The sequence below is a fragment of the Pogona vitticeps genome, chromosome 2, assembly GCF_051106095.1.
Source record: "Pogona vitticeps strain Pit_001003342236 chromosome 2, PviZW2.1, whole genome shotgun sequence".
NCBI classification, from domain to species: Eukaryota; Metazoa; Chordata; class Lepidosauria; order Squamata; family Agamidae; genus Pogona; species Pogona vitticeps.
This window is the reverse complement of record NC_135784.1, coordinates 19,600,894-19,618,005: the sequence shown is the minus strand read 5'-3', so window position 1 is coordinate 19,618,005 and position 17,112 is coordinate 19,600,894. Positions and strand designations below refer to the sequence as shown.

General features: G+C 45.8%; 1 protein-coding gene and 1 long non-coding RNA gene across 2 annotated transcripts; one reads left to right on the top strand and one right to left on the bottom strand.

Annotated features, from left to right (window-relative positions):
• Window positions 1–1,383: 1,383 nt before the first annotated feature.
• Window positions 1,384–3,691, bottom strand: LOC144587496 (uncharacterized). The gene is made up of 2 exons (XR_013542651.1): window positions 2,991–3,691; window positions 1,384–2,575 (listed from the first exon to the last, which is right to left on the bottom strand). It is a non-coding gene; the product is annotated as an uncharacterized LOC144587496 (long non-coding RNA).
• Window positions 3,692–3,817: 126 nt separating this feature from the next.
• LOC110070280 (uncharacterized) lies at window positions 3,818–16,561 on the top strand. Its single transcript, XM_072988310.2, has 4 exons — window positions 3,818–3,905; window positions 7,566–8,733; window positions 11,035–11,815; window positions 15,691–16,561. The coding sequence occupies exons 2-4, from the start codon at window positions 8,056–8,058 to the stop codon at window positions 16,452–16,454; spliced, it is 2,223 nt and encodes a 740-aa protein (XP_072844411.2). The 5' UTR covers window positions 3,818–3,905; window positions 7,566–8,055; the 3' UTR covers window positions 16,455–16,561.
• The last annotated feature ends 551 nt before the right edge of the window (window positions 16,562–17,112 follow it).

Sequence of the window (17,112 nt, the reverse complement as noted above, 5' to 3'; positions counted from 1 at the left end):
TCCACTCGACGGAGTGAGCGTAGAATATACCAGATGGGCCGGATATTAATTAATTAATTAATTAATTAATTGTCCCATCTCCTGCCAACCTAGCAGTTCGAAAGCATGTAAAAATGTGAGTAGGTACCACCTACTCACATTTTTACCGCCACAGTGGGAAGGTGACGGCGTTCCTTGTCTAGTCGCGCCGGCCATGTGGCAATGGAAACTGTCTTCAGACAAATGCCGGCTCTACAGCTTGGAAACGGGGATGAGCACCGCCCCCTAGAGTTGGACACGACTGGACATTTGTCAAGGGGAACCTTTACCTTTACATCATCCATAAAAATATAAACCTGAACAGGTGGATGTTATCTTGCGATTGGCCTGATTTTTTTAAAAGTAGTCTCATAAAGGTATCACTTGCTCTTGCAACTTGGACTACAACTCCAATCCCCTCTGGTTGGCGTTAATGGAAATTGTAGTCAAGAGCTTGAATGGGGATACACCTGGCAATGGGAAGGCTGACTTAAATACTACATCTGTAATCCTGGGCCATCTTTCTTGAGAATGAAGTTTCATTTGATTTCAATAAGACTCTCTCCTGAGCAAACATACATCATCAGACAATGAGATGTAACGTTGTCCAGTTTTAGTTGGGTTTCGTTAAGTTTGGCTGAACTGAATAGAACTTGTTTCTGAATACAGATGCATTGAAGGACCTTCTGAGTAGCAAATACAGATTTGGGATGGTGTTTCGAAGAAGAAAGGAAGGGTAAACCCGTCCTCTGTATTCTCTACCTAGAAAACCCTGGAAAGGGTCACCATATTTGACTTGACAGCTCTCAACTGTTATTATTATGGTGGCCAGATCCCTTTTCAGAATTTCGTTGTTGTTATTGTCACTATTAAAAAGGAATAATAAAGCAGGTAAGGCTCAAGGAAGGAGATTCTGTCTTCGGTTTAAACCCTCCCCCCCCAAAAAAAATTCAATTGTCTAGTATAATATTGTCCTTAGTGAGGTAATGGGCACTGAGTGACAGCCTAGGCCTCGAAGTCCAGGGTTCGAATCCCCACTTAACCATAGAAACTCTCTGGGAGACTGAAACTGGTAAAACCATTCCATAAACATCTCCCTTACCTTGAAAGCATCATTAAGGTCACTTACCTTCAATTGCTGATTATATCAATCTTTGGCTTGCGGAGCCAGGAGAGAAATGCCAGCCAAGAGCTACTAGGGGTGGAGTTTGGAGCCGGCATTTTTAAAAAAATCACCTTTAAGAAACAGACCTGGCACAGACATCTGTCCAAATTTAGGGAGGCTCTCAGGTTGGGAGTTGGACTTCCCAATGTGTATCCCAGAAAAGCCAACCTATGTTGCCTTGTGCAAGCTGCACAGTCCTAGGGCATGCTCAGAATTATTTATTTATTTACATTTTAACTCTGCCCATCTACAGTATTAGCAAAGCAACTACTCTGGGCAGCTTACAACCGAAATAGGAAAAGGAATGGTAAACCACTTCTGTGTATTTTCTACGTGGAGAACCCTGAAAAGGGAGCCAGAGGCTGGGAATTAAATTCTCCCCTGTCCCTCCTGAGGGAAGAGCCAGCCTGTGTGGCCTTCAGCCAGCTGCCCATCCCCAGGGTGGCACCAGAAGAAGGGAAGAATAAACCACTTCTGTGTATTCTTTACCTAGAAAACACTGGAAAGGATGGCCATAAGTCAGAATTCACTTGATGGCACATTATTATTCAAAAACATCAGGCACAGTCAATCAAAAATTTTAAAACATTTACTGTTATTATATAACAAATAAAAGTTTTAACCAAAAACCTAAGTCTCTGTTAAATATCGGCACAGTATGTATACTATTCCTAATATTCCTGTTTTCTGTAGTTCTGATGGTGTTATTTCTGAGATCTGCAACTGCTTACAGTATAATGCTAAGTTAAATTTCTTGATATTGTTCCCAGATCCCCAGTGACTATGGGGACCCCTGAAGTATGTGTCTCATCCACAATCATCCACAAGTGCAAGGTTTCAATTGCCAAGTCTCTGTATTTTGTTAGTTTTTCCAATTCTTTATTTTCAGTTCTGGCATCTCCAAGAATTGCAATCTCAACGATTCAAGACATTTCTTCCTTTTATTACTACTATGTCTTGTGTGTTGTGTTCAAGGTGTCTATCCGTTTGGATCCAGAAATCCCAAAGGATCTTGATGTCATCATTTTTTGACACTTCTGCTTGGTATTCCCTTGGGTTTTTGCAATCTGGCAAGTTATATTTTTTTGCATAATGACCAGTGAAGTGATTTTGCCACTCTGTCGTGTCTAATTTTGTAATCTGTTTTTGCAGTCTTTGGACATTCACAGATGAGGTGTGACAGAGTTTCATCTCTTTCCTTGGCAGAGTCGACATTTGCTGTTAGCATAAATTCCTTGGATCTTATCTTTCATCGCATCAATCTGGAGCTCTTGTCCTTGTACAGCAAAAAGAACAGAAGAAATGGGCTGCCGTCATGGAAAGCAGGGGGCACATAAAAGGTGCTAGTCCTCAAGGGATCACATGACTCTTGGTCACATTTGTTGCTGCCTGCTACAGAGATTTGAAAAAAATGAAAAGTCAAATTTCAGTAAAAAAACAAACAACCCCAAATCTGTTGGGAGGGAAGGAGACAAACGAAACAACTGAAAGGAAATCAGGTCCAAGGAGTCAAACTGAATTTATACTTCTTTATTCAAGAAGGGGGGCTTGTTTACAGCATCTTCCATCATCCCTACATTTCAAGTGAGAGAGAAAAAAACTATAGCTGTCATTTTTCCTCCCCTTTTCGTTTCCTTCCTTTTCTGGTCTGTTTTGTGTGTGGCTTTTAAATGATCTATCAACCTCCCCAAAACCCCGACTTCGCTCTCTGTTACTTCCTGTCCTTTTTTAACCTCTAGTGAGAGCTATCCCATTTGGCTTCTGACAACTTACAGGTCACCCTCTAAAACAGGAAGACTGTCCTTACTTTTTGTTTCTTCGTCTCCAGGTGAACCTTTCATGTTTCTTGGCTTCCGTAGACCTTTGTTATTATTTATTTAACCTAACACAATCCTAAAATTAAGCTCTCCACTTTAGCTGATGTGGACGTTGCCATGTTCTTCTGTGCTTCTGCTCCCTGGGGATACAGGAGCCTTGTGTTTCTGCCAAAGACAATACCACTCTTTGTCTGCTAAGAGGGATGAAGGCTGTTGATTCAGCCTCCATCCAGAGCTGTGTACAGTAATCTAATATCCCTGCACCTATAACTGATTCCACCCACCCACCCTCTCCCGTCCCACTGCCAAGTCTTTTTATTGCTATGTGCTGTCAAGTTGCCTCTGGCTTAGGGCAACTCTGTGAATGAGGAATCTCCCAGATGTCCTGTCCTCAAGGACCCTGCTCAGCACTTGTAAACTCAAGCCTGTGGCTTCCTTTAGGGAGCCAGTCTATCTCGTATTTGATCTTCCTCTTTTCCTACTGCTTTCCACCTTTCCCATCGTTATTGTCTTTCCGAGACAGTCCTGAAGTGCCCACCGTAAATCAACCTTTTGCATCCAGAGATAGTTCAGGTTTGATTTGATCTTGGACCCACTTGTTTTTTTTTTTTTTAAATTTCTGGCTGTCCAGGGTAGTATTCAGAAAGCTCTTCTATATCTAGACCACTTTGCATTTAGATGAAGCACTGAAAGAGGGCTGACTCCGGATTCCTAGACAGTCCTGGGGGGGGGGGAAGAGTGCAAGCTCCGAGTCGAACCCCCCCATCCCGTCATGATGTCAAAGGGCTAATCCGTCCCCTTCCTGCTTTGCTCCCTCCCTCCGCCTTCCCCGCGTGCGTGGGAAACTAGAGTCCGGATTTTCCCAGGAGCTGGAAGAGGGAAGTTTGGGAGTGAAAAAAAAACGGGTGAGTTGAGTGCGCCTGGGATGCAGGGAAGGGCAAATCCACATTATTTTCTTCTTTCCTCCCTCTTTTGTTTTTAATTTGTTTTGTTTTACAATCCCTACTCCATCCAAAAAAAAACCAAAAAGCAGATTCCCAAATCAAAATAATTATTATTTTTGATATTTTAATTTATTTGCATTCCGCCGGATCGCGTTGGCACATTGTGGTTACGATCCATTTGATTTGGTGATGTGTAAGTACAGCGCCTAGCGCACAGATCCTTAGCGCGCAGGATTTGAGGAGCGGAGCAAGGCTGCGCAGGCGCGCGGGGGAGCGCGTGGGGGGGGGAAAGAAAAAAGGTGGGGCTGCCCTCGCGCTGTCTCGTGACGCGGCTTTCCTGTCAGATTTTTTTGAGGAGGTGCGGAAACCCCGCCCTTGGCAGCCGCTTCTAGGCATGCGCGGATGGAGAGAGAGAGAGAGGAAGCGCGGTCTGTGTGTGTGTGTGTGTGTGTGTCTATTTTTGTGGGCATGCTCGGAAGAGTGTAGTGAAGGCGGACCGTGCCCTTCGTGGCGCCCTCTGGTGTTGAGGTCTTAATACGCGTTTTATATACAGTACTGTACTGTACTTAGTGGCTCCCTGGAGGAAATAAAAAGAGAAGGTCGGAGGCTTGGGTGTCTTTTGAAGAAGTTATAGAAGGAAAAGTACATGTGCTTGGAGAAAGAAATGTTTTTATTACCTCCAGGAGAAAAAAAATAAAATGGGTTTATACCCATTTTTGCAGCCTGACCACTGAGGACAAGAGAGTTTGCATAAGAAAATGGAGGAGGCTTTTAAATAAAATAAAATAAATTCCATTCTTGAGATTGCGATCCTATTCAACCCGGCATTTCCCCCAACCTCTGCCCCCTTTTGGCTCTTTATGGGCTGCAGTTCTCATCTTCCCTGGCTAGTGCCTATGCTGGCTGGGCTGAGACTGATGGGAGTTGTAGTCCATCCATTGTCAGGCTTGGGTGAGGCTGTGAGGCAGACTTGTGGTTCAATTGACAGTGATGTTTTGTGGTGCTTGGAAAAGACTCTGGCTCTGGGGGATGACTCCCAGAACCTTGCGTCAGTGTGCCTCTCCCCCCCACCCCCCAAAAAGGAATTTTCCCCAGCCCTGTTAGCTGGGAAATGCTGATAGCTGTCATCCAGAGAAATAACGTTGCAGCATAGCGGTGAGCGTTGGGAGTTTTTGGGAAAAAGGAATTCCCAGCCTCATAATTGAATAGGAACGTGTGGGCACAAGCCAACGTTTGGGCCTGAAAACCACCCAACAGCAGAGCGGCCCTCTTCCCTTCATGCTGAGTCACGAGAGCGCACAGGGAAGCAGATCCCCATGTGGGCTGCATCATTGTGGGTTTCTCACTAAACTGTGGAATTGGGAGATACCCTCCCATACACAAACTCCCATCTCTAAGAGTTGCTAAGTAGTGACTGTAGGCCAACCCACTTCACAGGGTTGTCGCGTGGATGAAAAAAAAATGAGACGAGCCAGGTAGGTACTGTATGTCATTTTGAGCTCTGTGGAGGGAAAGATGATAGAAATGTAACCGGTGGCCCTGATTTTTGTTGTGCTAAAATCCTCTGGCATTGTTACGTCAAAGGCTTAACTTTTGGAGATAAATCACCTCAAGCTAAGAAGACATAGGCATTGTCTGTTGTACAGTGGTGCCTCGCTTAACTATTACCTCATTAAACGATGGAACCGCTTGACGATGAAGTTTTGCGATCGCAAAATGATGTTCTAATAGGGAAAAATCACTTAACAATGATCGATTCCTTGCTTCGGGAACCAATTTTTCACTAGACGATTATTTTAAAACAGCTGATCAGCAGCTCTAAAATGGTCGCCCGCTGTGCAAAATGGCTCCCCACTGTGATTTAGGATGGATTCCTCACTTTACAGGTGCAAAAAATGGCCACCCCCATGGAGGATCTTTGCTGGACGCTGAGGTATTTAGCCCAATCGAATGCATTGAACCGGTTTCAATGCATTTCAATGGACTTTTTCGTTTCACTTGACGAGGATTTCGCTTAACAGCAATTTCAATGGAACGAATTATCCTCATCAAGCGAGGCACCACTGTACATTGAGGTCACACAGTGACAGATGGAAGTGCAGCCTACCAGATGATGTTGGACTGCAAAGGTAGCAAGCTACCTTGAGTGATACTTTGTAGTGGAAAGGTGGGATATAATGTAATACAGTAGGAGTCCTGTATAAAGGGGGGATCAGTATCAGCTGATCTACTTATCCATGATCTGAAAATATTAAAAATAAAATTAAAATCCTAGAATTTTTTTAAAGATGAAGTTACCAAAAATAGCCAGTAGACAGAGCAGGAGACAAGGCCATCCAGTCCAACCCCCTGCTCAATGCAGGAATACAATCAAAGCATATCTGCCAGGTGATTGTCCAAGTTTTTCTTGAATGCCTCCAGTGTTGGAGCCCTCACCAACTCCTGAAGTAACTGGTTCCACTGTCACACTGCTCTAACAGGAGGTTTTTCCTGATACTCGACCGAAATCTGGCTTCCTTTGAGCCCATTGTTGCATGTCCTGCATTCTGGGATGATTGAGAACAGATCTTGCCCCTCCTCTGTATGACAGCCTCTCAAATATTTGAAAAGTGCTATCATATCACCGCTCAAGTCTTCTTTTCTCAAGGCTAAACATGCCCAATTCTTTCAGTCCTTCCTTAGAGGGCTTGGTTTCCAGCCCCCTGATGATCCTTGTGGCCCTCCTCTGAACTTGTTCCAGTTTGTTAGCATCCTTCTTGAACTGCGGTGTCCAGAACTAGATACAATAAGGCAGTGGTTCTTAACGTTTGTTACTCGGATGTTTTTGAACTGCAACTCCCAGAAACCCCAGCCAGCACAGTTGGTGGTGAAGGCTTCTGGGAGTTGCAGTCCAAAACTCCTGAGTAACCCAAGGTTAAGAACCAGTGCAATAAGGTGAGGCCTAACCAGACGGAGACTAGCACCTTGTGGGATTTGGAAACTATACTTCTATTAATGCAGTCCAAAATAGCATTAGCCTTTTTTGAAGCCTCATTACAATGTTGGCTCCTATTTAGCTTGTGATCTATGACAATTCCAAGATCCTTCTCGCTCAAAGTTTTGCTGAGCCAGGTATCCCCCATCTTGTAACTGTGCAATTGGTTTCTTTTTCCGAGTTGCAGTACTTTACGCTTATCCCTTTTGAATTTCATTCTGTTACTTTCGGCCCAGCGCTCCATCCTATCAAGGTGAATTTTGAATTTTGTTTCTGTATTCTAGGGTATTAGCTATTCTGCCCAATTTGGTATCATTTGCAGATTTGACAAGCATTCCCTGCACTCCCTCATCTAAGTCATTAATAAAAATATCAAAGAGCATTTGCTATTAAAATAGCACTCACTATAATATGCATTTTTCAACATCTGTACGGAAGGCTTGGAACCAATTCCCCCAGGACACAGAGGTCCCACTGTAAATAAAACAATGTAATATACACCCCCACTGCAACCACTACACCACACAGGTTATCAATATAATACAAGTATATATTTTTAATTCTATTCTGCTCATCAATAGCAGCTTTACTGTTTAAAATCAAGTGATTTGTGTGACATCACAATGATTTTTTTTCTTCCTACTCAGAGTAAAACCTAACCCTCTGGAACTAGAATACCCTTGTTTGCTGTATTGCTCCCCATCAGGACCACAGTATCCTCCATTTCCTCAGATAGAGAGGGAGAAAGCCAACAGCAAGAGAAGCGCATTGCCTGAAAGAGATGTTTGGAACACAACCAGTCTCAGAATTGAAGGGTTTGGGGTTAGACCCCAATGAAAGTTTGCCCATTTTCTGAGACTTAGCAAGAAAAAGAATCATAGAATCATTGAGTTGGAAGAGGCCTACGGGTCCATCGAGCCCCGTCCCCCAGCGCGAGGCAGGAATCCAAATCAAAGCAGATGCGCAAGATGATTGTCCCAAGTTTTTCTTGAATGCCTCTAGCGTTGCAGCACTCACCGCCTCCCGAGTTCATTGGTCCCATTGAACGTCCAACAGTTAAGGACTTTTTCCTGAAAAAATCAGTTTAGGTAAAAGCTGGCATTGGCTTCACATTTGAGGGCAAAAATTCCTCCGGGAATGAAAACGGAAAATCAGTGCCCAGAAGACATGAAAAGCAAGGTCAAAGGCCTTCGTGCTGCTCATTTTGGGACCACCAGAGTGTCTCTTGGAGGGGTACCATCACAGCAGGTGAAGCAGGAGCCCGACGAGGGCCTGGGCCGATCCTGGGAGATCCAGTTGGAAGACTTTCCCAAAGTAGGTCAGTCCCCACAGTCTGGACGGGGAACCCTACAACTGCTAGATCCGCCCCCCTGGGATGGCACCAAGGCATTTCTTCCGTCTTTCAAGGTAGCTGCAGAAACTAGCCAGGGATCTCAAGAAAGAAAGGCCCTTGAACTTGCTTCGGGGCTCCAAAAGGGTGTCTTGAGAGCAGCCAAGGACGAGGTCTCAGGGGAGGACGGCCCGAGCAGAGACGCTCTCCGACGGCTCTTCCGGGAGTTCCGATACCAGGAGGCGGAGGGACCCCGTGAGGCCTGCGGGCGCCTCTGGTACCTCGGCCATCGGTGGCTGAAGCCGGAGAGATTCTCCAAAGAGCAGATCTTGGAACAGGTGATCCTGGAGCAATTCCTGACCATCTTGCCGTCCGAGGTCCAAAGCTGGACGAGGCGAAGTAATCCGGAAACCTGCTCTGAAGCTGTTGGCCTAGCGGAGGACTTCCTGCAGATGAAACAAGAGATGGAGGCTGAGGAACAAAAGGTAAGGAACCGACAGTAATTGTGACTCCCCCATGTCCATCCGGTGAGCAATGGGTCAACACTGTGTGACCTTACACCAAATCAGATGTTTTTTTCTCTCTCTCTATCTTTAGGCAATGAAATCAAGTATCTCTAGGGCATAAATGACAGCGGCAAATTGCAAAACAAAAGAAAAGTTAAAACAAGACAAAAATGTTCTGGCACGTTACAGACCGACTGCTCTATTTCAGCGGGATTTTTTGTGGACGAGTCCACTTCTTCCATTTTTTTTGTCTTCTTTATTGCTCATTTTGTTTTTGCCATAGGTAAGGATGCTACGCAACAACATGGCATTGGAGATTTTTTTGGAATTCAGCCCCTAGATATCTGCTGCAATTCCTTTAGCCAGATTTCTCAGGACTTTAGGCGAAACAAACAAAAAATAATATGTTCAGGTGTCTGCAATCAGTTTCAGTGGTGAAGTAGTGGTTTCTCTCAGATCGGGCAAAGATGAAAGAAGTGGCTGAGTGGGGCTAAGTTCTAAGTTTCTATTTTTATTTTATTTTTTTTTAAAAAAATTGCTAACCCCCCTGGAAATCTGACTGGGGAATTCCTACAAACATTATGGGGCTGTAGTCCATGAATTCTGAAAATCTCATGCCTGGATATCAGCTAGGTGGATACATGTCTAGAGAAAAGCAACCCAGGATCTGAAAGCCAATTTTGTAAGGACTCTTGAAGGAGTTGAATATCGTTAGCCTGAAAAAGAGAAGAAAACTGTACAACTCTGTTCTTTTGAATAAAGTAGGATCTCCATATCTACGGGAGGGTTGGTTCCAACCCATCCCCTGCACAGATACTGAAAAAGGCAGATTATAGTGAAGGCTATACATAGCATGCCGACCTAGCAGTTCGAAAGCATGTAAATGCAAGTACATAAAATAGGTGCCACCATGGTGAGAAGGTCATGGCATTCCGTGTCTAGTCACACTGGCCACGTGACCATGGAAACGGTCTACAGACAAACATTGGCTCTACGGCAGGGGTGGGCAAAATGCAGCCCTCCAGATGTTGCTGAACTGCAACTCCCATAATTCCTAGCCCACACAGCCAAAAGTGAGGAGAGTTGGGCCTAGCCCACACAGTGAGGAATGTTGAGATTTGCAGTTCAGGAACATCTGGAGGGGCGCACTTTGCCCTGGTCTGCTCTACGCTTTGGAAACGGGGATGAGCACTGCCCCCTATAGTCAGACTCAACTGGACTAAATGTCAAGGGGAACCTTTACCTTTACCTAGGTCCTATACAGTCGTGCCCTGCTTAACGATTACCCCGCATTACAACGAATCCGCTTCACAACGATGTTTTTTGCGATTGCAAATGGTTTTTTTTTCGCTTTGCGAAGATCGGTTCCCTGCTTTGGGAACCGATTCTTCGCATTACGACAATCAAAACAGCTGATCGTTGGGTTCTCAAAATGGCCATCCGGTGCTCAAAATGGCTCCCCGCTGTGCTTAGGGACGGATTCCTTGCTATACAGGCATCGAAAATGGCCGCTGTATGGAGGATCTTTGCTGGACAGTGAGTTTTTAGCCCATTGGAACGCATTAACCAGGTTTTAATGTGTTTCAATTGTTTTTTTATTTTCGCTTTACGACGTTTTCGCTTTACAGCTGGAACGAATTAACGTCATTAAGCGAGGCACCACTGTACATAGCATGGTCTCTCGCTCCCTCTAGTGGATAGTTCTGTTATTGACATTGTGGAAATAGATTTCTTTATTGAATGCTATACATGGCATGGACTCTGGCTCTATTGGCCAGTTCTAGTAACTCCAACTTTAGAAATATACAGGCGCTCCTCACTTAATGACTAAGTTCTATTCTTATGACTTGGCCATTAAGCAAATTGGTCCTTAAGTGAGGAGCAAGAAGGCAGAAGCAAGAAAGAGCTGGATCTGGAACTAGCTGGAGGAGCAGCACCGGGGTTGCCACTGGCTTGGTGAATAAAAACAAATAAAAGTTTCTCCATTGCTCCTGGTTGCATTGAGTTTGGTCATTGGTCCTGGCTAGTTTGGTGGTGGAATGAAACAAAGACTGAGAAAGGGGATGACCTTCGCTAGAGAACTGGTCGTTAAGTCGGAGTGGTTGTAAAACAGGTAAGTCATTAAGTGAGGAGTGCCTGTATTTCTAGGATATTGCTTTTAATATTTTCAGACTGTGGATAAGTGAATCAGCAGATACTGATCCCGTGGATAAGAGGTTTCTGCTGTACTTTTCTTAACAGTCTGGCTCATAAGGTCTTTCTTTGGCTTATTTCTTTCAGCAAATGGATGTAGAAGCTGAGGCCGAGACCTCTTGCTTAGCTGCTACAGAGCTCTTCTCTTTGTCCGACTCTCTCCCGAGCCCTACGGATGTTGACCTTCCCTCTCCAGAGCCCCGGCGGAGGAGGGACGCCTGGTCGCGCAAGGAGACCATTGCTTTCATTGACATCTGGAAAGCGGAGGACATCCAGATGGCCTTGGGACAGCAATACCGAAATATGAAGCTCTTTGCGTGGATTGCAGACCGCCTGCGTGAGCGGGGCTTCGAGCGAGACGCGGAGCAGTGCCGGAGCCGGGCGAAGGACCTCAAGCGGGGCTACAAAGAAATTAAGTGTGGCAACCTCCATTCGGGACGGGCCCCCAAAACAGCCCCGTATTTTAAGCTTTTGGAGCAGTTCCTGTGCCTCCGGAAGGGCATCGTCTGTGGGAAAGTCTGTGGGTCCGGCGTGGTGGAACGCCTGGATAAGCGGCGCAAAAGGCTTCCCCTCAATCCCATGGCGGCCACCCAGATCGCCCGCGAAGCCCTCTCGGCCACCCCAGACGCCACCGAGACGGGAGGGTTCAAGCGGCGGCTTGTCGCGCCATCGCTCCGGGCGGGTTTGCCCAAAGAAATTCAGAAAAGTCCTGGCAAAGAGATTCGAGAAATCCCCACTGACCAAAGGCAGATGGCTGAGAGCACCCCAAAAGAGGAGGGCGCACAGATTGTGGAGAAAGAGGACTCAACCCGGGGGGCTCGTGTTTCATTGCCCTCCAAGGAGATTCCAATTGAACCTCAAGTGGCAGGTGAGGGCCCCAAACTACTCTTTAATTATGAATTTGTATTATTAACCATGTAAGGGCAACTTTTATACATGGGGGGAGGTGGTCACCCAACCACCCCTGCCAAACGTGGAGGCTCTCTATCGCCCCACCGCATTTTTAAAAGCCAAACAAGACCCATAATGCTTTGTAGGATGTACAATAGGACCCCCATAGCTGCAGAGAACCAATTTCCAAGCCCCACCCCTGCGGTTGCTGAAACATGCCTATCATAGAGAATGTCATTCGTAGCATGGGCTCTGGCTCCCTCTAGTGGCCAGTTCTAGTAAAAACATTGATAAAAATATATACAGTTTGTGTCTCGCTAGACGACGAATCCGCATCGCAAAACGATGTTTTAAATGGCGATTTTCATTTGATGATGATCGGTTCCCTGTTTCGGGAACCGATTTTTCACTTTATGACGATCAGCAAATAGCTGATCGTCGGTTTTCAAAATGGCCGCCGGCTTTCAAAATGGCCCCCTGCTGTTTTCTAGGACGGATACCTTGCTATACAGGCATCAAAAATGGTCGCTGTATGGAGGATCTTCGCTGGACAGTGAGTTTTTCAGCCCATTGGAACACATTGAACGGGTTTTCAATGCTTTTCAATGGAATTTTTTCGTTTCGTTTGATGATGTTTTCGCTCTACGGCGATTTCGCTGGAACGAATTAACATTGTCAAGCGAGGCACATCTGTATTTCCATGAAATTTTGTTTTGATATTTTTAGCATTTTCAAACCATGGATAAGGGAATCAAAAAATACTGATGCCATAGATACAGGGGTCGTACTGTATTTGTTGTTTTTTTTACATGCCACCAACTTGCCTCCGACTTACGGTGACCTTCTAAACGAGTGATCTCCAAAATGTCGTGTTCTCAACAGACCTGCTCAACTCTTGCAAACTCAAGCTTCTGTTATTTATTCTTTAGGGAGTCTGTCCATCTCGTATTTGGCCTTCCTCTTTTCCTGCTGCCTTCAGCCTTTCCCAGCTTTATGATCTTTTCCAGAGAATCCTGCCTTCTCAGGATGGGCCTCAAGTAGGACAACCCCAGGATGTATAGGGTGATTTGGGGTCTCACTGATCCTGTTTTTTAAACCTGTGGCTGGCTTCCTAATAAGAGGACGTTGTGTCCATTTTTAAAAAAAATTGTCTTCACGCGGCTCCCAGAGCTATGGGGAGAATAGAACAAAACTGACACTTGTCCACCCAAAAGGGTACGAGGGGTAATTTTTGTGATCACAAAACTTCATCGTCAAGCAGTTTCATCGTTTAATGAGGTAATCGTTAAGCAAGGCACCACTGTACCACACTAAAACATGGTAAACAAAAACAGCATCAAAAAAACACAATGCAATAAGGCACAACCATCCATTTAAAAATCTTACTCGGGCAGCTAGTCAGTCAGGGAAAGCGTGCCTGAAGAGAAAGGTCTTTGCCTGCTTGTGGAGGGTTTCCTGTCTCTGAATGGAGCCGGGGGAACCTGTCCAGACACGTTCCAAAGCCGTGTCTATGAGACAGAATCGGCTTGGGCTCCATCCATGTGGTTGTCCATTTGCTTGACAATATGCAACCATGTCAATTGAGCATGGCCTTTTGGGAACTGTAACAAGATGTTGCAGCATGTCCTGCTGCTGCTTGGGGTTCCAGCCACTCCATCCAATCCCAGCCTCCCTCTTCCTTCTTTTCCATTCATGAGCCCACCACCGTTAAACCGATCTCTCTGTGTCCACCAAGATACTCAGTCTTCTCTGAGTTGCATTTGTGTTCAGTTTTCGTCCCACCCCAAGATGTTTTGGTAATGTTGTAAAACACTGAGGTTCTCCTAAACTTGTTAATACCGTCCTTGTCTTGTAAAAAAGATGCACACATCCAAAGTGGGGCAGTATCCTTACCCGATTATCTGCAGTTTTGCTTTATGTTTCTAGGATTATGAGTTATCCTGCCATGGAATGATCTTCCTTCCTTCCTTCCTTCCTTCCTTCCTTCCTTCCTTCCTTCCTTCCTTCCTTCCTTCCTTCCTTCCTTCCTTCCTTCCTTCCTTCCTTCCTTCCTTCCTTCCTATCCAAGAATTTTACAATTTAAAATTACAAAATAGAAGTAATTTGTAAAAATAAAATTAAAATGTTAAGAGAATTAGACTTTTTTTTTTGCCCAGAAGAGGACAACTTTGATAGTATCACCCCAGGCGTTGGCTAGACCTTCTTTTCTATCCGGCTTGCCGTCTCTTGACTTTACTTAAGTAAATAATGAAGAATTAATTTCCAGCTTTGCTAATATTTTTAAGATGCCATGTTCCTTCTTGCTTTCTTCCTGTCAAAATCCTGGGCCCCTTTGCTCACGACGTGAAATGGATCAGATCTAGGCACCGCTCCAGAGAACCAGGGTGGATAAAAATCAGTGATTTTTAAACCACAATTTAGTTTAAAAGATGTATTTTTTCAAAATGTAAATAATCTAAAACACTATTTTAAAAAAAAATAATGAATCATGATTTAAATCAGTTTGATTTAAATCAAATCTACCCTTCAGGCAACTAACATCCATCACCATTTACAAAGGGGAGAAATCATTGTTGTTTCAGTAGACCAAATGGATCACGTTATTTGGGGGTACATCAATAAACCCTCCGTGTCCCGGGGCCATTTTTCCAGCCTCAGGATGTTTCGACACCAGCCTCTCAAAGTGGTGCCTTGTGTTGAAGGGGGGGAAAAACCCTTCCAAATTTTTTTTTGGGGGGGGGGGGAAGAAATCCTGGGAGGGAGGGGGCTGGTAAACTAAAATATTTATAGGAGGCTCCATGCCTTACATTACAGGAGAAATGTGCCACTGGTGGTGCAGTTCTCTGGCTTTGGGGTGTGTGTGTGTGACTATTTAAACAATGTGGTGTTGTGGATAAAGCGATGGACTATGGCTCGGGAGACCAGGGTTTGATTCCCTGCTTGGCCATGAAAACTCACTTAGGGGAATGGAAGTGGTAAAAATATCTCACTTACCTTGAAAGCCCTGTTTGAGTCGATATAAGTTGATCCAGACTCAATGGCACTTGGCACACAGACATTAAAACAGGGTATGCTGGGGTGTAGGGACCTAGTGTGGTGTACAGTGGTGCCTGGCTTAACAATGTTAATTAGTTCCAGCAAAATCGCTGTAGAGCAAAAACGTCGTAAAGTGAAAATAAAAAACCAATTGAAACACATTAAAACCCAGTTAATGCGTTCCAATGGGCGAAAAACTCACTGTCCAGCGAAGATCCTCCATACGGCGGCCATTTTCGGTGCCTGTATAGCGAGGAATCTGTCCCTAAGCACAGTGGGGAGCCATTTTGAGCACCCGGCAGCCATTTTGAAAATCCAATGATCAGCTGTTTTGATCGTTGTAATGCGAAGAATCAGTTCCCGAAGCAGGGAACCAATCTTCACAAAGCGAAAAGACCTCATTTAAAACATTATTTTGCGATCACAATTGCGATCGCAAAAACATCGTCATGAAGCGGATTCATCATAATGCGGGGGTATCGTTAGGCAGGGCAGGACTGTACTGGATAGAGTGATGGACTAGGACTCCGGAGACCAGGGTTCGAATCCCCCTCAGCCATGGGAACCGACTGAGGAAAGTGGAACTGGTAAAACCGCTCTTTAAATTCCTCACTTACCTTGAAAGCCCGACCCTCCTCTTAAGGTCAGTAGAAATCACTTCCGACTTGACAGCTTGGAACGGCAACAACATGCTGGGTTATATGGCTTAGGAGCCAGAAAAGCTCCCTTAGGGACCGCATCCATTCCTGGCCATAGGTTCCACAAAAGAAAATAAAAAGTATGACTGATGATCTCTCCCGCTTGGTTTCCCCCCAGAGGTTGTGGAAGAGCCCAGGAGAGGGCTTGTTGGCGGCACGGAGCGCGTGCGCTACAGGCGGGAGCGGAACTGGAGGCAGCGCGTGGAGTCCACCAGGCGCCCGATGGAGTCCTCCTCCTCGTCGTCGTCGTCTTCTCCCAAAGGGAATCCTGACCTCGTGGAGGCCCTCCGCCAGCTGCACCAGCAGGACCTGCGGGCCTTCGAGACCACGAGGCGGGAGGAGCGGGTGGAGGACAAGCGGGAGCGTCAGCTGGAGAAGCGGGAGCGCGAGCAGGACCGGGCCACAACCCACCGCATGATCGCCGCCATCGAGCGCTCGCACCAGACCCTGGCCGACCTCATGGGGAGGCAGACCTCTGCCATGGAGGCTATCGCCACGGCCTTTTCCAGCCAGAGGCATCCTTCCTCTGGCTCCTTTCCAGCCTACGATACGTGTCTTGGATTTGGCCTGGCCAGGTCTTCTCAGAAATCGGCCCCGAATTCTGGCAAGAGGCCAGTCGAGACATCCGGAAGCAACACGCCATCGCTACATTTGCCAGCCCTGGAGGAGGAGCCTGGAGCAGACATTCCCGCAGTGGTGCAAAATGATCCTGCAGAGCCCGACCCAGCCCAGCCCTTCCTCAGCCCTTCTGCTGGTGTCCCCACAGGCCCTGATCCTCCATTGATCCCGAGTTCGAAAGGCATCTCGGGGGGTCCGCCCACCCCCCCTCACCCCATCAGTGCCAGTCCAAAGCGGGTCACCAAGAGGAAGAATTCTGACTGAGATAAATATTGGGTTTGTGCACTTTTAAATCTGACTACCACCACCCGTCCCCTCAGTCTCTTCCAAATGATCTTCCTCCATTTTGAATTAAAAAGATGGATTCTGTTGATGTCGTTTCAAATTCATGTCCCATTCTCAGGTATTTCCTTTGCAAAAGGACTTTTGGGCCTCGGCTGGGGAACCTCTGGCCTTCCAGAGGTCTTTTTAGCTCCAATCACTACTTTTGGCCATGCTGATGGGGATGATGGGGAGCTGTAGAGCAATAGACCCTGCATGCCAAAGGTTTCCCCTCTGAAATATCCACTTTGACTTTGTTCTGTGTGACTAGCCTTAATGCACAGGGGTCGGCAACTAAGAAACTGCAGGGCCCAGCCCTGCCTCCTTCCTCCTCTATGGCATTTTTTTAAAATTGTTGTTTCTTTTTCCCAGAAATTTTCTCAACACCACCTAAGGACAAAAAGGAGTGTCAGTAGAATCGGAGCATTTCAGGTTTTATGTTTATTTATTTAAAACATGTTTCTAGTTCCCATGGAAGTCTATACGAGCTGGCCCCATGAAATCTGGATAGATCAGAGGCGTTATTCAATAATTCTTGCCATGGTCAGAAAGTGAGAGCAGCGGAGCAGCAAGAGGGAAAGAAGAATGTGATTGTCTGCAG

Excerpts from the sequence above, each read along its gene's own strand:
- LOC110070280 (XM_072988310.2), top strand. The coding sequence starts at position 8,056 with ATGAAAACGGAAAATCAGTGCCCAGAAGACATGAAAAGCAAGGTCAAA. Across the intron at positions 8,734-11,034 it reads TGGAGGCTGAGGAACAAAAG|CAAATGGATGTAGAAGCTGA; the intron begins GTAAGGAACCGA and ends TATTTCTTTCAG. Across the intron at positions 11,816-15,690 it reads AATTGAACCTCAAGTGGCAG|AGGTTGTGGAAGAGCCCAGG; the intron begins GTGAGGGCCCCA and ends GTTTCCCCCCAG.